This window comes from Dendrobium catenatum, unplaced genomic scaffold (genome assembly GCF_001605985.2).
Source record: "Dendrobium catenatum unplaced genomic scaffold, ASM160598v2 fragScaff_scaffold_1557, whole genome shotgun sequence".
NCBI lineage: Eukaryota > Viridiplantae > Streptophyta > Magnoliopsida > Asparagales > Orchidaceae > Dendrobium > Dendrobium catenatum.
The window spans coordinates 4,632,071-4,655,259 of NW_021320019.1; the positions used below are offsets into that span (position 1 = coordinate 4,632,071).

The 23,189-nt window shown below is 37.0% G+C and overlaps 1 protein-coding gene across 2 annotated transcripts in view; it reads right to left on the reverse strand.

Moving 5' to 3' along the window:
- The window catches only part of LOC110111185 (something about silencing protein 10), a 35,940-nt gene extending 13,003 nt beyond the window's left edge, over positions 1–22,937 (reverse strand). For both annotated transcript variants that reach the window (XM_020842945.2, XM_028700580.1), the window contains exons 1-9: positions 22,720–22,937; positions 21,867–22,049; positions 21,734–21,781; positions 21,569–21,612; positions 19,394–19,514; positions 18,883–19,028; positions 18,636–18,791; positions 18,163–18,296; positions 4,108–4,192 (exon numbers count right to left, since the gene is read on the reverse strand). In XM_020842945.2, the coding sequence (XP_020698604.2) occupies positions 4,108–4,192; positions 18,163–18,296; positions 18,636–18,791; positions 18,883–19,028; positions 19,394–19,514; positions 21,569–21,612; positions 21,734–21,781; positions 21,867–21,975 (843 nt within the window). In that variant the 5' untranslated portion in view covers positions 21,976–22,049; positions 22,720–22,937. The remainder of the gene's footprint in view (positions 1–4,107; positions 4,193–18,162; positions 18,297–18,635; positions 18,792–18,882; positions 19,029–19,393; positions 19,515–21,568; positions 21,613–21,733; positions 21,782–21,866; positions 22,050–22,719) is intronic.
- Between the last annotated feature and the right edge of the window lie 252 nt (positions 22,938–23,189).

Here is a 23,189-nt window from a genome sequence, read left to right on the forward strand (position 1 = left end):
CACACAAGCCTCCTGAACTAGAAGGCCTCAAGACATCCAAGTCAAACTGAAAAACACAAGGACCCTCATAGTCACACCTTGACGTTGTTGTGTCATTGTTCTAACTCTCGTTGCCAGTAGCCATTTTGCTTTTTTTCTTTTTTTTATTTACGCTTTTTTTTTCGTTTTGGATTTCTGATTTCTTCGATCATTTGCATTACATATTCTTTGTTTTCAATGAGATATAAATTTTCAATTTAGAGTTATTTTCAAATGGTTAGATGTTCTAAGAAGAATTCAATGGGAAATAGAAAAGATCATGCATGGAAGTATTTTGTTCAAGTGTAAATTGCATGGAGTGAGAAGAGTTACATTTATTTGAAATGTAATTATTGTGATAAGATGATTATAAAAATATGTAACAAAAATGAAAGTGCATCTTTTTGGTTCTCATTGTCATGTTGCACCATGTACCAAAGTATCTGAAGAAATGAAAGAAGAGATTTGTGCTTCTATGAAAAAAGGGCACATATGGAAAAAGGAAAAAAATCAGGGAATAAAGTGCTCATGTTAAAGCATTTATCAAAATAATAATTTGATAATAGAGTTGATAGTGGTTCCTACTATGGTACTGAGTCCAGTTACAAAGACTGTACTCCTACCTATGCCACAAATCTCCACTAGAGGTACAGATCAATATATGATTAAAGTGAAGAATGATAAGAATAATGGTATAAGGATAGCTCATCGAATTTCTCCACAAAATGCATTAGAGGCTCGCCAAAATGTGTTTATGAGCATTGGAATATTTTTCTTGGAGAATGCAATTCCATTGATTGTGGCAATTTCTCCATTCTACATCAAGATGGTATCTTAAACCTATTTAAGTATGAACTTAGACTTAGATATTGAAAGAGGAATTGTATATCACTAAAAAGAATATTGAGGAGATCAAGATAATATGGCCACAAATTAAAGTAATAATTATGTTGAATGGCTGCTCGGATATTAAATATAGGAAGTTTATCAATATTCTAATAAGCAATCCCTAGATCTTAGACTACTTGCTTATGTTAAGACTAGAAGTGAGATAGACTTACTACTTAGTACTCCTAACATTTTATGACTTTTTATGATCTTATTTTAACTTTTTATGACCTTACGTTGGCATCTTATTTTGATATTAACATGTCACTTATTATTTCATATTTTTTATTAATTTCATAGTTTGCTTCAAAATGCCTTAAGTCTTATGCCTCGTCTCACGGAAAGAAAACAACTCAATGCTCGATTGTGCAATTTCAAATCTCCGGTGCATCAAGGTCTTAAACCTACTTTCCACATATTTTTTTGAATAACTTTTATCTATGTTACCTTAAGTTATGATGCAACCTAAGTTCTTAAATCAAATAGTATAATACTAGAAATGCAAATTAAGATACTTCCTTTCAATTTCACATAAACAAACACCAAAATGATAGACACTTAGTAGAAAACTAATATAGGAAATTTGTTGGCAAATAGCATAAGAATGAACAAATAACAAAACACATAAACTATAAACCCACAGAACAACCTTGAATTGTAGAAAGAAGACCAAAAGGCGCCCAAAAGAAAGGACAAACCAGCTAACCACCACAAAAGTTATGATCCAACACAAGACTTTGCTCCTCTGGCAAAGACCAAAAAGAACATGGCAAATCACCATTTACCACTCATAATAGTTTAGAGAAGAAAGATACATGTGAAAGAAAAACAGTGAAGAGAAGAAGTAGAAAGAAGACCGAAGCGAAGAAGTAGTAGGAAAGTAGAAGACAGCTCACAAGCTTAGAAAGAAACCATCAGGTTTAAAATGATTAACTCAAAATAGTTTAGAAAAGAAAGATATAGGTGGAAGGGAAACCGTGGAGTAAAAAAGTAGAAAGAAGACCGAGACGAAGTAATAAGGGATAGAGAGAAGACTAGGTCGCAAGTTAAAAAAATCCTTAGGTTTTTTAATTGATCACATTCCAAAAAGTTTCTTTTGCACAAAGGAAATCAACCCTAATTTATAGGAGAAATAAGGGTAATAGCATTTAATAGATCACATAAATGTGCCATCAAATTCATCCCACATTAAAACTTCCTGCATAGGAATCAGTAAAGAGAAAACCGAGCAACCAACAACCAGTAGGGAATCCAAGCAGACAACAGGGAAAATCGAACAGCCACAGAAGAAAAGGAGCAAGAAAACACTAGTGGAAAGGCAATGGAGTGTACTGACCTGAGAGCACCAAATCCGGCATGATCATGGGTTATTTTCCATCATAGAGCCACACAAAATAAAATTGCATAGCATTCAAAACACAAAAAAAAAAATATATAAATATAAAATGATTAATCTTGATTGCATCAGGTTCATCCCTTTTCATTCAAAATTCTCTAATACAACTATATTTGATTGTTTAATAGGTGCCGTTTCTATGATTTTTATATATATTCAAACCACCTACATCAACCTTCATTAGCTTCAACAGATATCACTCTAATTATTTCTTTAATATAATTATTCCCTAATTTATCTTTTTCTAATTTTGTCAAATATTCATCTTAACACTCTCATTTATGTTATGCTCAACTTAAAGATCAATGAATTTTTTACTATCAAACACCAAATTGCCAACCAAATTACAATTTATTAAATTTACTTCTAAATTTTATCAATATACTTTTATCACATATACTCGTTAGGCCATTTTCTATTTTAACCACCAACATTAACACTAGAAATAATATTCAGATTCTTTTGTATACTATATCCCAAATACTTAAAACCTATAACACACAAATATCATTTTATCTTCTAATAATATAATTACTAATATCACACAATTCAAACCTACTAAACTTTGCATATAATATACCCATTTTTTATTCTAAAAAATCTAAGCCCGTCTTCTAAACATTTTCTCTTATTCCTACTTATTTGAATGGATGTCTCGTCACTTAAAACGACATCATCAATTAAAAAAACATACACACTACGACAACTAATTATGAATATACTTTGTCAACATCTTCATAACCAATATGTACATTGCAAACTCTGTGTACTCCCAAACTTCTTTAAATACACCTCAATTCTATAATATATATATATATAAAGTAACTTTGATACACATATTTCTCCCTTAATGCATGAAATCAATTTTTGTAATTCTCAAGTCTGTTCTCATGATCAATGAAAAAAACATATAGAAGACTTCCTCTCCTCTTTATACTTCTCTGTTAATTGACTGAACACAAAAATTCCTATCATCATAGATCTTCCAACATGCAATCAAATTTATTCTACAAAACTTCTGTAATTTTTCTAAGACTCAAAGTTGCATAAACGAATATATTTTCTTTTTCCTCTTTCGTGAAATATTTTTCAGTAATAAGTCTCTGAAAGCACATAATTTATCCAAAAAAGACTTCAAGCCATTCTTTTGAATGGCAGAAGAAATACAAGGGTACCATTTAATTAGTAAAATAATTCAGCTGATAACGGACCTCCTTTATTATGTTTTTTTTTTTCATCAGTAACTCCCTACAAGCACATAAATTGTCGGGAAAAAAATCTTCCAGACTCATTTTAAAAAGACATTGAAAAGCAGAAAAACTATGGTATAAAGATACATTTAAACTAGACCGCTAATTCAGTTGATCATTAATAATAAGGATAACATAGCAAGTATAAGATAATTTGCATGGTTGTCAATATACATCCTTCGAAGAAAAATTAACTGAGAAGGTGGATCATTTCATATGGCTACCATCCAATGAAAATAGCAGGCATTTCATATGGCTCCTTATTAACTGAGGAGAGGAAGTACTTCTATATGTCTTGTATCCATATATAAGTTTTATATATATATATATATACAAGATATAGCAACTCTTTATAAACAGATAAGGATGATTATCATAAAAAAAATATCCAATTAAATATACAATATTTTATACAAGTTCAAATGATAACTAGATAACTAAAAATAGTAACAAATAAGAATATGCAAAGCAGAAGAGAAACAATAAATGTAAATGAACAATTGTAACAATTCAAATCAACAAATAATAACTACAACTCTCGCCCAAAGTATTTACCTTACAGGCAAGTGGTTTCACTTGTTGAAGTTGATCAACGGATGTATTCAGTTCTGACAGAAGGCTGACAAGTTCTGGAGCAGAACTGCAAAATAATGAATCGGGGAAAAATAAGATTCATGTAATCAGTAATATTATCATATTATTAACTTTATGATTTGCATAGTTCAACATGACGATGTTTTCATGTTCAATAGAAACATTCAGTGTATAACAAATTACATACCTTTATACAAACATAACCATAGGAAATATAAAATGCTCAAATTCCAGAATGGGATCAAAGCTTTCAGCATTTTACTAGTACAAATAAACTCAACATGACGACATTAATTAACATTGATACTATAAAATTTCATCCTGCCTATTCAAAACCATTAATAGATCTTACCATAACAAATTGCTAGAACTTCTGCATTAACTTAATCATGCTCATAACATATTGCAGTAGTTGCTAAATGAACCACAGTTTCAAAATGCAAGTCCAAGTTAGACAGGAGCACATCTTCAAGAATATCTCAGGAATAACAAAATTCTGATACAAACATCTTAACTGCAACAGTCAGATTGCAACTTTCAAGATTCCAACTGACGAGGACATCGCTCAGAGATTCAGACATACCGGCGACGGAATCGTAGATCGACAACTACGATTCAGAATCTTTACTTTTGACGAATTAGTCTTGTTGTATGCATTATGTTTTATTTAGTTTTGTTGTTTTCCAATTTTTCTCCTATGGGAAGTGTCTTTTCATTGTAGCCTGGAGGGCAAGTTTATACTTTTCCTTTTTCATGTTAGAGGCCTATATATAGTGGCCCTATGTGTTGTAGTAAGATGATGAATGATAAATGAAAATTTTCTTTTAGCTTCTTCTTCTTCTTGTGTGAGCATTAGAGAGAAGGGGGAGAGAGAGAGAGCTCAAGGTGAGCAAGTGCAATATCCACCCGTCATTGGAAAAGTCCGTGAGTCGTGGTTTCCATCTTCCCTCCCCACTTTCCTCTCCATACCCGCCGGCCAACAACCACCCTCCTACCGAGCTCCACCATTGCATGCACCCCGATTCAAATCCTACCTTCTAGAAGCACCAAATTCCCTTCTCCAACCGACAGATCAACCCTCTCCTCCTCACACTCGACGTCATCCCCCAAGCCCCCATTGCCGCCGCCTCCCCCATTGGATCCACCTCCATTATGACGATTTCAATCGTCATAAGTCCTTCCTAAATTAGCTCAATGGGAAAAGGAAAGTAATTACCCTTGTTTGAAATTTGAAATTCAAATTTCAAATACTTTCCTTATTTGTCAATCCAAATTAGGAAAGTATTTAGTCATGAATTCAATTTAAATTCAAATACATTGGATTTATTACTAGCTTTCCTAATTCACAAACCTTGTTTAGAAACTCCCCAATTCCCTCCCTCCCTCTCAATGCCGCCGGCCACCCATTGATGGCTTCCCCATTAATTCCCATTAAAGCTCTCTATCCCTCCTTAATTTGAATTTAAATTTCAAATTAAATCCCTCCAAATCTACTTAAAATCTGAGAATAATTTTAAATTTGGATTAAAGCTCTTCCTCTCCCGCCCTAACCTAACATAATTCTCCCTCATCCCAAACTGCCCCCTCTTCTCCACCCTTGGCCGCCCCTTTCCCTTGTGCCTTCCCTCTTGTGAAACCTTAGTTTGCTCATAATACTTGAAGCCAAGAGAAGAAGACGACGTCCTCTCCCAATCTCATCAATGATGCATGGCCGATCCTAAGATCGACCACGGATTCGTATTCAACGAGCAAGGAAGGACGAATATTCTTGGATCCCCGTTCTTTAACGTCTTCTTTGGCAACGACGAAGCTGTTGAAGGGTACATCGACCGCATCTTGTACCAACTGACATTATCGATTGAAGAGCACCTTCCACCGGGTCGTTGGATAATCATTGGTCATCCACAACTTCCTCCACCGCGGGCTACCTCTCCACCGACGAAGATCCTTGGCGCCATCGTCCTAGTGATAATCTCTCTCCTCGTGTGCTTCGTCCTCCTCCGATAAAGCCTAAGAGTAATTGAGTGAGAAGGAACTCTAAGTGACCATATCTGGATGTTACGCTGTGGATTAATGTTTACTTTCTATTAGCATTATTATTTTGTTTCATAGTTATTGAGATTGTCCTGTTATCCTACTTGTAACTTTTGTCATCACTTAATCTCTTATTGAAAATTTCTACGAGTTTGAATTGAGTGAAGCATAAGTTCTTAAATAGCAAATTTCATGTTCAGTATTTATTGTTAAAACCTAAGCAACTCTTGCCGTATGTTTGTTTCACATCATATTTGATATCAGAGCATGATAGGCATAGATAACACATGCTAGAAAACATCCTAGGAGCTTACCTAACCAACCATATGCTTGTTTGCATGCATACATTCGTTTAGATAATTCAACTTGTAGTGTTTATTTGCTGTCCAGAAATTTTCTGCAGCGTTTAGAGAGCTTTAAGGTGACACCCAACCTAGTGTTTAGGTGCTGTGCATTTCCTAAAACCCATCCTTTACACCTAGGCCAATTCACCAACTGCTGTAGTTTGCTGTCCACACAAAAACTGCATCATTTAGAGGCATTAGGAGCATATTATCTTAGTATCTAGGTGCTGCCCCTTACCCCATTACCTTCCCTAGCGTCCCCTAACACCCAACCATGGATCCGGAACACATTCAAGCAACCTTAGACCTAATCGTGGGCCAACTTGGAACGGTTACTCAGCAAATTAGAACACCCAGACCGATTTAGCCGACTTTAGACGTCAAACGGTTAAGAGACTTGATAACATTTAGCGTATAGGAAACCCAGCGATCTACACCCCCTCTAGAACCCATTCTCCTTATGGTGATGATACCAGAACTGAATATGGTCCTCCTAGAAACCACTACCGCCCCAATCATCGACTCAATCAGGAACCTTTAAGACGCGACACTCCTTGGAGAGATAATGATGCCCAATTGCTTAAGAACATTCGTATAGATGCCTCGACTTTCGACGGTACGTTACAACCCCAGGTTTTCCTAGATTGGCTCAAAGGAATTGACTGTTATTTTAAATGGTATAATATTTTCGAGGAGCGAAAAGTCAGGTTCACCGAGATGAAGCTAATGGGTAGAGCTAATCAGTACTAGACGAACCTTGAACATATGTGCGAGATCCGAGGAGAATACCCTGTTACTGACTGGAGGACGATGAAACAAGAGTTAAAATGAAAATATCTCCCTCCCTACTACCCTAGACTTTTGGATCGTTGGAATAAATTGACCCAGGGAAGCAAATCCATCAAGGAGTACATTTCGGCCTTTGATGATTTCACGATCCGCTGTAGCAGGGAAGAGACCATGACTCCGACCCAACTTCTTTCGATGTTTAGAGCCGAATTAAGAGAAGATCTTCAGAATGAGCATTTTGCCAGAGGAGTGAACACTTTGGAAGCCGCTTATAGTCTCGTGCTAGATTTAGAAGAATCTAGGAGCCATGCCACTTCAAGGAACCAAGACCCTCCGCCCAACCCTTTCAAATCCTCCTCTAGTCAACCTAACAATAGACCCACTAGACCTACAACGAGTCGACCTACCCCTGACCAAGCCCAACCTCACCCTGACTATAAAGGTAAAACACCTGAACAGGAAACACCCAAGACCCCTGCTGGCACTAAATGTTTTTTATGTCATGGGTACGGACACATTGCCTCTCAATGTTCCAGCCCGTTTAAAGTCACCATTATTGAAGAAGTCACCGAAGAAGAGGATGAACTGGACACCGAACTAGTTTATCATATTGATGATGACGATGAGTTTTTCTGCGAGGAAGATACTGCCATGATCCACTGCCTCCAAAAAATGGATCACTTAGACATACAAGTCGTTAGGTGTGCTTTTTCACAACCTAAGTTAAGCGACGACTAGCGAAGAACATCAATCTTCTACACTTTCACAAAGATAGGAGACAAGAACTGCAAAGTCATAATCGTAGTGAAAGTTGTATTAATGTTGTGTCATCTGCTATGATTTCAAAACTCCACTTTAAAGCCACACCACACCCGAACCCCTATAAGGTCGCTTGGATCAACTCGACCACCTTAGAAGTGAAAGATAGGAGTCTCATTCCTATTGAGTTTGTGGGTTACAAGAAGAAGATTTGGTGCGATGTTTTAACTATGGATGTTGGCCAAATCATCCTCGGCCTCCCCTGGCTGTTCGATAACGATGTACACATTTATAGACGATCAAACACCTGCGTGTTTCAACACGAGGGCAAGAAAATCAAACTCCTACCTATCCAGCCTAAGTCTGCCAAAGAGGATGTCAAGCCCAACTCCCTTAAACCCAACACAGGCCTGAAATTATTAACTGCTAAAGACTTAGGTACTGAATTAGAGTCAGAATCTCCCCTCTACGCCTTGGTAGCTTGGGAAGTTAGTGCAACCCAAGAAGAGCCAGTCCCTGAAGAAGTAAAACCCCTCCTTGAAACTTCTGCTGACGTCTTCCCGGAAGATCTGTCCCACAAGTTACCACCTTTAAGTGACATTCAACACATTATTGACTTAGTGCCCGGAGCTTCCTTATCCAACTTACCCCATTACCTCATGAATCCAACTGAGCACACTGAACTCAAGAAACAAGTTGATAAATTATTACAACGCGGTTTCATTAAGGAGAGCCTCAGTCCTTGTGCCGTTCTTGCCCTTCTAACCCCTAAAAAGGATGGGTCATGGAGGATGTGTGTTGATAGGCGCGCTATCAAAAAGATCACGATCAAGTATCATTTCCCCATCCCTCGGTTAGATGATATGTTAGATATGATGATCGGAGCCACACTATTCTCTCAGATTGATCTTAAAAGTGGCTACCATCAAATTAGGATCCGTCTGGGAGACAAATGGAAAACCGTTTTCAAAACCAAAGATGGGCTATACGAGTGGACCGCGATGCATTTTGGCCAAAGCAATGCTCCCAGCACGTTTATGAGAGTGATGACCCAGATCTTCAAACCTTTCCTAGAAAAATTTGTAGTGGTCTACTTTGATGATATTCTGATTTATAGTAACTCGGTGGATCAACACTTGGATCATTTAAGACAAGTCTACGAAGTCTTGAGAAAAGATCAACTGTTTGCTAATCCCAAGAAATGTACTTTCCTCACTGATCACGAAATCTTTCTTGGATTTATCATCTCCTCCCAAGGCATAGTCGCTGACGCTGAAAAAGTGCGAGCAATCAATGAATGGCCTGAACATAAGAACATCAAAGACGTTAGAAGTTTTCACGGATTGGCAACGTTTTATAGAAGATTCATTAGGAATTTTAGCACTATAGTGGGTCCGATAACTGACTATCTGAAGAAAGGAGAGTTTCATTGGACGACGTCTGCTTCTAAAGCCTTTAAGGAGATAAAAAGGAAAATGGTTGAAGCACCAGTCATGCGTCTGCCAGATTTTTCTAAGGTTTTTGAAGTGACTTGTGACGCATCTGGCATAAGCATAAGAGTATTATCTCAAGAAGAACACCCGGTTGCCTACTTTAGTAAAAAGTTAAATGACATTAGGCAACGATACTCTACCAATGATAAAGAATTTTACGTCATCATTCAGTCCCTCAGGTATTGGAGACACTACCTACTTCCCCAAGAGTTTGTTATTTTCTCTGACCACGAAGTCTTATGGTATATAAACTCCCAAAAGAAACTAAATGCACGACATGGTCGTTGGGTCGAATTCCTTCAAGAGTATACTTACACGATCCGTCACAAAGCTAGATCTAAAAATAAAGCGGCTGACGCCTTGAGCTGACGAATTATGATCACTAAGGAAATGAGTATTGGAGTAATTGGATTTGAACAAATTAAAGAGACTTATATGGATTGCCCCGACTTCAAAGTGGTGTACACATTAACTAATGGGAGTGAGCGCATAATTGATGACTTCCTTTTAGAGGATGGATATTTATTTAAGTCTCAAAAGCCCTGCATCCCCAACACTTCGCTTAGAGAATTCCTTGTTTGGGAACTGCACGCGGGAGGTTTAGCAGGACATTTTGGACAAACCAAAACCATCGCCGCTATGGAGCACCGATTTTTCTGTCCTAGTCTTAAGCGCGATGTTAGTAGGTTAGTGAAGAAATGTCACACTTGCCAGTTAGCCAAGCAATGTAAGCAGAACACTGGACTTTACACACCCCTTCCGATACCCAACTACTCTTACAGGATGTTAGCATGGACTTTGTTTTAGGGTTACCCAAAACAGTGAGAAAGCATGCCTCTATGTGTGGTAGTAGACCGATTCTCAAAGATGGCTCATTTCCTCCCATGCTCCAAAACTTTTGATGCTTCTAGGATCGTCCAACTATATTTTGACGAAATCGTTAGACTCCACGGGCTACCCAAAACTATTGTGTCAGACTGAGACGTTAAGTTTACGAGTTATTTCTATAAAACCTTATGGCACAAGATGGGGACCAAACTTCAATTTTTTACTGCTTTTCATCCCCAGACATATGGACAAACTGAAGTTGTGAATAGGAGTCTAGGAAATCTGTTAAGGACCTTAGTAGGAGATAATATTCGGGATTGGGATTCCAAATTGCCTTTAGCTGAGTTTGCTTACAACAATTCTGTCAATCGAACTACAGGTCTAAGTCCCACCGAAATTGTTTATGGATACCAACCTAGACAATCGATAGATCTGATCCCTATGAGTCATAAGTATAGATCATCTGAGTTTGCATCTGCATTTGCATCCCATCTCCAAGAGTTGCATAAGGAAATTAACAAAAAAAAAGAACAAAGCAATGCTAATTATAAACTGCATGCAGATTTCAAGAAACGATTCAAACAATTTGAAATTGGAGACTTTGTAATGGTTCGAATCCGTCCGAAGTGGTTCCGGCAAGGGACCGTTAAAAAGTTACATGCAACGAGCGTAGGACCTTTCAAAATAACTTCAAAAATAAATAGTGATGCTTATGTGCTAGACCTTCCTGAAGGTTTTAACATTAATCCTACGTTTAACATTGAAGATCTGGTAGCCTTTGAGGGTCCTGAGTTAACCCCTCCAATCCACTAAACAAAGAGCCATGTGTGAACCCATCTGGTGAAAACCGTAGCTTACCCCCACTCCCAAACATCCCTATCCACCCCCCTGCGGAGAAGGTTGAAGCTATACTTCGTGATGAGATTATTTTCAATAAAAACGGTGGCCGTCGAAGGTATCTAGTTCAATGGACAGGGAAACCGGAGACGGAGAATACGTGGATTGACTGTGAGGAGCTGTAGATTTGGATCCTGATCTGTTGGAGTTGTACGATAGTTCTAGAGATGCTGACGCGACGAGGTCAAGTTTTCTCCCACCTGGTGAGAATTATGAGGGCATCGCTCAGAGATTCAGACACGTGTACCGGCAACAAAATCATATATCGACAACTATGATTCAGCGACTTTACTTTTGACGCATTATGTTTTATTTAGTCTTGTTGTATGCATTATGTTTTATTTAGTTTAGTTGTTTTCCAATTTTACCCCTATGGGGAGTATCTTATCATTGTAGCCTGGAGGGCAAGTTTGTACTTTTCTTTTTTCATGTTAAAGGCCTATATATAGTGGTCCTATGTGTTGTAGTAAGATGATGAATGATAAATGAAAATTTGCTTTTGTCTTCTTCTTCTTCTTGTGTGAGCATTAGAGAGAAGGGAGAGAGAGAGAGAGCTCAAGGTGAGCAATTGCAATACCGACCAGTCATTGGAAGAGTCCGTGACTCGTGGTTTCCATCTTCCCTCCCCGCTTTCCTCTCCATACCCGTCGGCCAACAACCACCCTCCTACCGAGCTCCACCATTGCATCCAACCCGATTCAAATCCTACCTTCTAGAAGCACCAAATTCCCCTCTCCAACCAGCGGATCAATCCTCTCCTCCTCACACCCGACGTCATCCCCCAAGCCCCCATTGCCGCCGCCTCCCCCATTGGATCCACCTCCATTATGAGGATTTCAATTGACATAATTCTTTCCTAAATTAGCTCCATGGGAAAAGGAGTAATTACCCTTCTTTAAAATTTGAAATTCAAATTTCAAATACTTTCCTTATTTGTCAATCTCAATTAGGAAAGTATTTAGTCATAAATTTAATTTAAATTCAAATACATTGGATTTATTACTAGATTTCCTAATTCACAAACCTTGTTTAGAAACTCCCCAAAACTCCTCCTAATTCCCTCCCTCCCTCTCAATGCCGTCGGCCACCCATTGATGGCTTCCCCATTAATTCCCATTAAAGCTCCCTATCCCTCCTTAATTTGAATTCAAATTTCAAATTAAATCCCTCCAAATCTACTTAAAATCTAATAATAATTTTAGATTTGGATTAAAGCTCTTCCTCTCCAGCCCTAACCTAACATAATTCTCCCTCATCCCAAACCGGCCCCTCTTCTCCACCCTTGGCCGCCCCTTTCCCTTGTGCCTTCCCTCTTGTGAAACCTTAGTTTGCTCATAATACTTGAAGCCAAGAGAAGAAGACGACGTCCTCTCCCAATCTCATCAATGATGCATGGCCGATCCTGAGATCGACCACAGATTCGTATTCGACGAGCAAGGAAGGACGGATATTCTTGGATCCCCGTTTTTTAACGTCTTATTTGGCAACAACAAAGCTGTTGAAGGGTACATCGACCGCATCTTGTACCAACTGACATTATCGATTGAAGAGCACCTTCCACTGGGTCGTTGGATAATCATTGGTCATCACAACTTCCTCCATCGCCCGCTACCTCTCAACCGACAAAGATCCTTGGCACCATCGTCCTAGTGGTAATCTCTCTCCTCGTGTGCTTCATCCTCCTCTGATAAAGCCTAAGAGTGATTGAATGAGAAGGAACTCTAAGTGATTATATCTCGATGTTACGTTGTGGATTATTGTTTACTTGCTATTAGCATTATTATTTTGTTTTGTAGTTATTGAGATTGTCATGTTATCCTACTTGTAACTTTTGTCATCACTTAATCTCTTATTGAAAATTTCTACGAGTTTGAATTGAGTGAAGCATAAGTTTTTAAATAGCAAAGTTCATGTTCAATATTTATTGTTAAAACCAACGCAACTCTAGAAGCATGTTTGTTTCACACCAACAACTCCCACTTAAGAATATGCAAAAGGCTAAGCATGGAACAGATAAGATTCATTCTGTAATCCTGGTTCATCTCAAAAGCAAATTACAGTTAAAAAAAATCGTGGTTGATTAAATATGCAGAGCACTACAGCTACATGAATGATTCCAAGGCCAGGTAGTACATGAAGGCACTTTTTTATATTATACAAAAGGCATTTGATTTTATAAATAAAAAGAAATTCTCCCTTAAAGCATTGATGTCTGAGTATCGTACGTGCTATTCTTACATGCATTTGTTTTCAGGAGATCAAATGACTTGCCAAACAAATGGGGAGACGGATGATCGAGATGTCCCATGAAGATTGGAACGCTAACAAGAGGAATTGATGGAGGCCGGGAGGAGTTCAAAAGTTTTGGGAACTCTTTACAGAGCTGGGAACACCTGCCAAATGGTTTGCTCCAAGCAGCACAAATGTCAGTTTGGCGCTAAATGTCTGAATTGGTGACGCCTTCCCTTACCAATCCGGATTGCTCTCAATCAAATCCCTATTTTCTGCATGAACATTTTTGCCTTTTAATGACCAAGGTTCTCCACCTATATAAAGCAGGCATCGTGGGAAGATTAGGGCAGGAAGAAAAAGGAGCTTCTCAAGAGCTGAAAGAGTGAGAGATTAGAGAGAGGGGAAAATAAACGGAAACGAGGGAAATTTTTATCCCCATTGTAATTTCTCGGTTTCCTCAAATGAAATACCAGATTCCTTGCCTTTAATCAACAATCAAGATTAACCACCGTATTTTCAAATCTATAAACTGGCTGCTTCACCTGTTGGTTACACCTTCCTTGGTGTCTTGTGGGAGGTCTTGAATCAAGATGATATCAGAGCACTAGTTGGTATCAAAGTGCTAGGTTTTGAGAAACTGTAGTGCATATGATGTTAATAAAAAATGACTACAAGAAGGTCAAAGAATGCTCTTTACCTTAGATTGGAGCCTATCCTTAATATATTGTCAAAGGGAAAAAAGGCAAGTTCAACACCAAGCCCTAACATGCGTGATGAATTCATCTTGCAAAACCAAATCAAGCAGGAAGGGTCAACTCCACCCTTGACTTAAGGAGTTCAAAGAATTTGACATCAACAAGCCTAGAAAGGTTGGGGCCCGATGTGACTTCTCACCCGCCTCCCTACCCTCTTGGATAAATTCAGAAGGACTCAGAGATGTACATAAATCAGCAGTGTTGCTTGCACAACCATTACTCAGTAGTACATTAACATAGTGATGTATGAAGCTGTCTCTCAATATCTACCATATTAAATTTAGAGTCTATCTCTACGAGATCTAAATGCTATATTTATTTAAAGGCATAACAATATAATATCTTCAAAGACAATATGTCAAAGGGAATAAAAGGGTCAACCTTCAGATATGGTGGCGACCAGACAGGCAAAGAGAACTATAAGTACGACCAATGTTTCACTTTACTCTTAGTACGACATGAGAAGACTAGAGGCAATGCAATAGCCTTGGTTCAATAAGAATATAAGAAAGCCCAAGTTGAAGGCAAAGGTGTTGTCTTTAATTCTTAGGAAGCAAGGGTTGAATTAGAACAACTAGTAAAAAAATTACATTGATTATTTCCAGAAACCAAAAGGATTGCCTTCTCACCAAGTAGTTATCTATTATCATGTTGCACTCTACCTAACATTAATATGTATCACAACTCAATGGTGGAACATGTAGAAATAAAAAATAAAATGGTTGAGTTGTTGAAACATGTCATTATCAAGCAAAGCAGCTCATTGTGTGAATTTCCAATTGTAATAGTGTCTAAGAAAGATGGTAGTTGGTGAATGCATGTAAACTACCATATACTAAATCAAATCATTATGAAGAATCAATGTACACTACCCCAAAAGGATGACTTGTTACACCACTTGAAGCATGCAACAGTCTTGTAAAAGATAGATATAAAATCCGGCTACCATCAAATCTACGTTCAAGAAGATGATATGTGGAAAACTGATGCGGACATCCAACCGTCCATGCCTATCCGAGGAGCTGAATATCGACAGCTGTCATCGTCCCACGTTATCTTATATTTTATTTGTAATTTTTATTTTTTATGATAAATTTTCCATTTTTACCCTCATTTAAGAGGATCGTCCTATGTACGCCATTGGGGCATATGTGCATTGTTTTAGTTTCTTAGGCCTATATATAGAGGCCCTTTCTTGTGTAATAGAAGGATGAATTGTTAATGAAAGCTTATTCTACTTGTTTGATCTCTTAGTGAGTTCATGAGAGGAGAAGGATCTCTTTGTGAGTTCCGAGATTCCCAAGATCTCTTTGTGAGTTCTTGAGGAGGATCTCTTTATGAGTTCCGAGATTCCCAAGATCTCTTTGTGAGTTCTTGAGGAGGAGATACTTGAGGTTTGTAGCTCCTTAGATTTTCCAATTTTTTTTCTCTTAATTCTCCTAGCATTTTTTTCCCCTTCCCCATCTCCCTACACCCGTCGGCTCCACCTCCCCAAATTCCCCACCCGCCGGCCTCCCCACCCAAAGCCCCCTAGCCGCTGGCCACTTCAACCTTCATCCCCTCTCCACTTCTCTAGTCGCCGGCCTCCCTCCTTGGGATTACAAATTTGAAATTCAAATTTTCCCCAAGAGACATTGATGACTTTCCTAAAATAACTCCATGATTTTAGGAAATCCTCTTAATTGAATTTCAATTCAAATTTGAAATTCAAACAAATTCCAATTAATTGCCTTTAATATTAGGAAACTTCCTCTTCAAAGAAAATCTGAAATTTAATTCAGATTTTTTTCTTAAAACCTTTGATTAGTGTGTGGGCCCCATTTAATTAAAACTCAAGCCTCTCTCTCCAATACATATGGCCGGCCCCTCTCCATGAGCTTTCTCTCTCCAATTTCATTAATAGCCCCCTCATTAAACCTCCCTAATTACCTCCTACAATTCCCTCTCATCTAAGTTAATTCCCTCAATTAGAATTTGAATTTTAAATTCAAATTCATCCCACCAATTCAACTTAATCTGAAATTACTTTCAGATTTCTATTCTCTCTCTCTCCAAATTGATTTGGGATTTAATTAATCTTGCCACCTAGGCAAGTAAATTAATCTCAAGACTATTTCCCATTGTTATTCCCAAATTTCTCTGCTATACTCTTTCAATTTCTGCATCCAGAAAGCCGGAACGCAGCAGTTCTTCATGCCAAACTGCTGTCCAGAATTTTCTGGACAGATTTTATGCACCGTCCTGGAAACTCCGACCAGCCATAGTGCTGCCAGATTTGCTCCTGTTTGCAGACCAGAAATCCCTCAAGTGCTGTCCAAGGCATTTCTAACCTCAAAGGCTGCTGTCCAAAGTTGTTCAAGGGCCAAAATTGCTGGCCAGGCTTTCCTAGTGACAATCCAAACATCTTTAGTTGCTGTCCAGCCAACCTAGCAGATTTCCTACGGCTGTCTTGCTGTCCAAAGGGTCTCCGATTGCTGTCCAGGAGGTTCCCAAACCTTGTGTTGCTGCCCATTACTTCCCCAACACTAAAGTGACTATGCCGGAGCTCCGAATTTGTCTTTCCCTTTGGAATATTAAGCGTGCAAATTTCTTGTAAGCAATTCATCCATGCAATTACGTTTCACAACAAAAACAGTGTTCAAGAGCAAGCAAGAGCTAATGAGTGGATGGTGATGTCAATTGATTTCTACAAAGCGTCAACAACATTTATGCATCTCATGAATGGCATTCTAAGAAAATGGAGGACTTTGTGGATGTCTACCCAAGATGCATCCTCATTTATAGGCTAACGTGGGAGGAACATCTCAAACATATGCACAAAGTGTTCGAGCTCCTAAAAAAGAATTTACTATTCATTAACTTCAAAAAGGGCAACTTTGGGAAAACATTCTTTCCCAGCATGCATAGTCCACCTGTGAAAGTGGATTCCAAATGACTATTTGTAATTTTTTTTTCTTTTTGGAGAGTTGCAATACTCTTAATTGTAAGAAAGCACAATGTTATTGTAACTTTTGCCATGTTGGGATTTAAGAGATGAAAAACTCATTAATTGATATACTTATTCCAATTTACACCTGTCATTTTCTCTTTCCTTTCCATTGCATGAAGCCAAATGCTATACAATTGCAGAATGGACTTCTCAAGAAAAATTGGATTGATTTTGCAATGCAGAGTTCATGGAAAGCAATAACTATTAGAGCTGAATCGGATTTTGTCTTTAGTTTCCTTCCAGAGCTTAAAATGTATGAAATTTATTTGTGAATCTTTTTTTATCATGAAATAGGCCAACTAAAATTCTGGTGCACTTCTTTGAGGATTGTTGGTGATCCAGAACAATACTGGGACGCATTAGAACTATTAATTGAATTCATATATGATACTTTCTCTTTGAATTCATACGCACTTAATCCCCTTTAATAAATGAATCAATATACATTAGTTCTTATTAATGCTTACATTGCTATTATGACATGTCTGAATAACACTAGAAGAGAGATTTCACATTTTTACATATGCAAACCATTATTTCACATAAAACTGAATGTCATAAAAACAACTGAAAAATCTATAAATAAGATTTTTTTCAGTAAAACTTAATGTTATAACTAATAAATAACAACACGGCACTAAAAGTAATAATAGATTTACCCGCATCATGTGAACGTACATACTATCTAGCTTTAGATCAATAGCAAAATAAAGAATATTTCTCAAAAATTAAAAATAATGTGCACAGCCGAGTGTAAATCTAATATACACTACGTATGTTACCTGTGCTTTGTTGCGTAAATTCAATTTGTTTAGAGTAACTCTAACAGCACGTTTAAAATATGCGAAAAGAATGAATGCAGTTGAAGCCAAGCACAAAATGCCAAAATGACATACCTATAAACAACATCCATTTGCTCTGCCTTAGACAAAGCACTGAGATCTTTCTTTATCTCTTCATAGTCATCAATAGTTAAGTCATCAATAACTTCTACCCCAGGTTTCTGGGTAACTCTCACTTTGCTTAAATCCTAGCCGAAAAAAAAAAAGTGAGGGGACAGAGATAAACTAGATGACTATCACATTAACGCATTCTGCATCTTTTAAAGTATGCATATAAATATTTTCAGGAGGGCAACAGGGCATGCTCAACAAACTCAGTACCTGAAATAAAATTTATCATGCCAAACTTTCCTAAAGCTAGCTAGTCTAAGTCGTAGTATCTTGTAGTTTTAAAAAAGTCTCCAACTCTTATATTAAAAATCATAAATAAATAGTGAAAAGTCGTATTACATTTGTTACAAAAATACTATCACATGATAAAACTTGCGGAGAAAAGAAAAGCTTGAAGAAAGCGGCAACACTACTACCTGAAAAGTTTTCTCATCACCATCAAAATCACTATCTTCTCGATCAGAAGCTTCAAGACCAAAATCTTCCATTTCTAGTGTTTTTGCCTTCTCTCTCTGGATCTTCAGCACTTCAGCCTCCTCTTCCATGGGAAGATCCTCATCACTTGATTGGAGCTTTAATTGAGAAGCATGGATACTTGTAAATAATATTCCAGAGGAAATTTAAATCTTAAAAATGCTAGTGTGTCAAAGGTAAGCATTTTACTTCATAATCAATATTATCTGCGCTGTAATACAAATTCTTTTTGCTACCCCACACAGCTTTTCTTTCTTCATCTTGCTCATCATCATCAGACATTTCATCCTCTCCACCTCCAAACTTTTCCCTTAGATATTTTGCCTGCCTTGCAACTGTGAAACACCAAAACTTGTCAAAGAGTGTGCTCCCATTTAAAACTCAAAATTTTCATAGAACTAACGATGAAAGATTTAAAAGCCGTGGAAAAAAAATAAGTACAAAACAATAATGGATATGAATTCTAATGTATGGGTTTAAATATAAGAGAACTTCTAGATAATATTTATTAGCCTGAAACTTTTCAATGTTTTGCCAGATAGATTATCATTGAGATCTGAATATGAACATAAATGATATCTAAAAGACAGTAAGTAAACGTTTGAAACATAAGAGGACAACTTCAATATATTTGGAAATAAGAGGATCAATTATGCCAATAGATTAACAACAATATAGTAATACAGAATCATAATCTTACTTTTTGCCGCAAATCCTTTATCTTCCAAATCATCAAAATCTCGGTTATCCTTGTCATCTTCATCCTCATCCTCCCCATCGTCATCTTCTCTACCATTATAACTGTCACCATTTTGATAACCCTGAATATAAAACAAATGATAACAACATTTATGGCAATCGAGAAATAGGCCACTATATCTTTTTCTAATGGGATTGTGGAAATATGTGTAGCACGAGTAGATAAGAACGATTCTCCTCTCGAATTGAGGATCAATTGTATCTTTGTTCCGTTCTTGTTTCGCTTTGATTTTCGTAACGCAATCTATCATTTGTGCTGTTTTTCTCCCAGATTTTGTGCTATTCTCGCTGTTTTTCACCAATTCGTGGTAGGTTTGCTTGCGAACTCAAGTATTACCCTTAGGGTTACTTGTGAACTCAACTATTTCCTATCAGATGACAAACCTTAACAGGTTATTTCAAAATAAAATACTAGAAGTGATAGAATCAATGTTTGAGAGATGAGACAGACCTTTTAAACAAACAGAAATTATCTGTTATTTTTCCCCTAAAATATGTAATAACATCAGCAACCAAAAAACGAGTTTTGCTTATCGGTTCAACTTCAACATGTTATTGCAGTCCAAGTATGAAGTTAACACTCATAGAATAGTCATAGATAAAATCCGCTAACACAAATATTAGTGAGACAAACTAAGAAAGTCCATTGTTTTCATGAATAAAATTCAAGCTTTCAGCCTTTTTTAATGCATTACTGAGATCAATATAATTTTCCTCAAAAATGAGCTTAAAATACAGGAACTTCAGCCATATGTTATCCTTGAAGCTAAGAAGCCACATGCTTAAAAAGAAGCCTTAGCATTTTTTTGTTTTCAGTTTAAAGACATCTACTGGTAAAAATGTGTTTACTTGCAATAAAACAAACAGTAAACCAACTCCAAAGCTCGTCATTACCCTAATCATTACTACTTATAGTGGAAAACTGCATCTATCCAAAAATCGTGTTACCCAGCTTAACATTTTGATTTTCTCCATTACGTTAGAGATAATTGTCACAACCAACAAGTGAGGAAGCTTCAAGAACAAAAATCAGAATAAGCAAATAATGGTGGTAACAAACTAGTTGTAAACTACATCACATTAAAATGGAGGGTAAACTAAGGGAGGAAATAGAAGGAATGTGGGTGGGTGTTTGATGCGGTCAAGATATCCTACTTTACATTTTTCTTGTGTTATTTCTCATTTTTCCTGCTGTTTTCTGAAAATTCCTGCTGTCTTCTTGTATTCTTGCTGCTTTTTGGTCTTCCCAAAGTGGTTATTTAATCTTCCAAAAGTGGTTGTTTGGTCTTTCCCATGCTGAACATCGGTTTTCCCTCCTGGCTCTTCGTTTTCTCCTATACCTCTTCAGTTTCCTTGTTGATGGCTGCTCGTTTTCACCATTTGTTGAAACCCATGTTGGAAACTTTATTTCCTAATTAATTGGGCTGATTTGGAAGGCTTATATTGGCTATTTGGGTGAAAATTTTAAGTGAGCATTTAATATTCTTTCCACTTCTTTTTCCATTTAAGGTGGCTGATTTTCTTTATGAAAAAGGATGAGATATGTAATGATTTTTTGAACAAAACCTGAGGGTTTTTATAGCTTGCAAGCTATTGTCTTCTATGCCCCCTATCTCCTAAAAATTCATCTTAGACTTCTACCTCCTCCTTCTATCCACGGTTCCTGCCCCATTTATATCATTCTTCTCAAAACTTTTGTAAGTTGAAAGTGTAGTTCAATCGGTGTGTCAAGTTTAGTATTTATCTATGAAAAGTGGCTTTTAAGTTGTAATTTTTTTTTTTTATATTTATGTTATAAGAAATGAAGATTTGGCTCTTTGTAATCCTTATTTTTGGTTGCATCAGTGTTCAATATGGGCAAAAAGAATGTTGAATCCACACCAAGTTCTCCATGAAAAAGAGACGGTTTCAAATCTATGATACTACTAGTACCTGAATCACCAAAAATGATTGTTCACATAATTCCCTAATGTTTGGTCTGGGCACATGAAGGCTACTAATTCCTCCTTACACAGGAGTTCAAATCAAGCTTCCAAAAAAATCCAATACATGAAAATAAGTTTATTCTTTTACTCAAAGAACCACAGCAAGTAAAAGATGTATATTATGTGATTACCTCCAAATCAAAAACTGGTTCTTCAAGATCATCATCAGAATCTCCTGTTGGCATCATGCAGCAATAACAAATACTTATGTTTAAAAGTAAGGTAAGTTGCATATGCAATAAGATTTTTCAGTTAAAATGAACGTAATATAATCATTAAAGCATTCACAAACTCACCTGCATCTTCATTAACATCCAGCGGAATCATCTCCCGTTGCTTATGAACTGTAATAAAAAACAAGGTTATCACAAAGAGGAAAATTAGAGGTATAGAGTAAAAAAACAAATCATCCACAAGTTATGTTCTTACAAGCATCTATTTCATCATCCACTTCTTTTTCCATATATGCATCATCTTCTTGGGCATGAGCCTTGCCCGGCTTTGGAAATCTCCTACGCTTATTTGATCTTTTTCCCATGATTCAAACCAAAGATGGAGGGAAGTGGAATCTTCTTTAATAACCCTAGTTACTGCACGTCTCCCTCTTGATACCTTGGTTGCAATGCATGAAGGTGCACCAAAATTATAATTAGATCATAATAAATACACACTCAAACTCAGGCCATATATATTACCAAGGAACAATTGGTTACTGCAACATTACATCGAAAAGATGAACAACAGCCAGAAAGTAGCAATACGCACAGTTCAATATTAACTGGATAATACTTAATATATCACAATAAAAAGAAATGGAAACATTCAAAGTAAGAGTTGTTTGATTGATGTTTTTAAAAGACATGCATTAAAAAAATGCAAAGTGATCGAAATGCATTTAATTTTAGAAGTTGTTTGGTTAAATAAAAATCAAAAGCATTGAATTTTTTTGGGGGTGTTTGTTATGATACAGCATAATGCATTAAAATGTAACGAGGAAAGGCTCAAGTGACAGCGAGCAGTGACAAGCAGCGATGGCAAACAGCAGGCTCCAGCGGTTACGCACAGGCGGGGGAAGGCAGTGGCAAGCGGCTATGGGCTAGGAAAACAGCGACCATAGGCGGGGAAGGCGGGTTGCAGGATATAAGTTTTCTAGCATTTGGAATTTGAAAATTGGGAAAGCTCTAATAAGGGGGTATTTGGTAAATCATAATCCCATCCTTTCCTGGATTTAACGAGATTTACAGGATTTGGCCGGAGAAGAGCGCGAAAGGGTGAAAGTTACCTTCAAAGCCAGCGAGCTCCCGTTGTTGCATCCGATCAAAAATGTCCTAACTTCCGACCCGACAGGAAGGGAAAGTCGTCGAAGGAGCGAAGTCGAACAGCCACGAAGGAGCCGAAGAAGCACGCGTGCAATCTATACACCTCATGCGAAGCAACGAAGCCGAACAGCAACGACGAAAAGAGAAGATGAAAGGCAAACCCTACGGGCAGAGAAGATGAAAGGCGAACAAGTTAATATAATTTAAAATAATAATAAATTAATATAATTATCTTATACATTATTAAACATAAAATTAATAATCTAATAATAATAGTTAAACAATTAATGAGCAATAAAATTCTTAAGTGATTAATGAGATAATTAATAATAAAATTCATAATTAAAACTAATAAAATAGTAATTAAATTATTAATTAAACAATTAGAGGAATATTATTTAAATAATTAGTTATTTCAAAATAATTAGTTAAT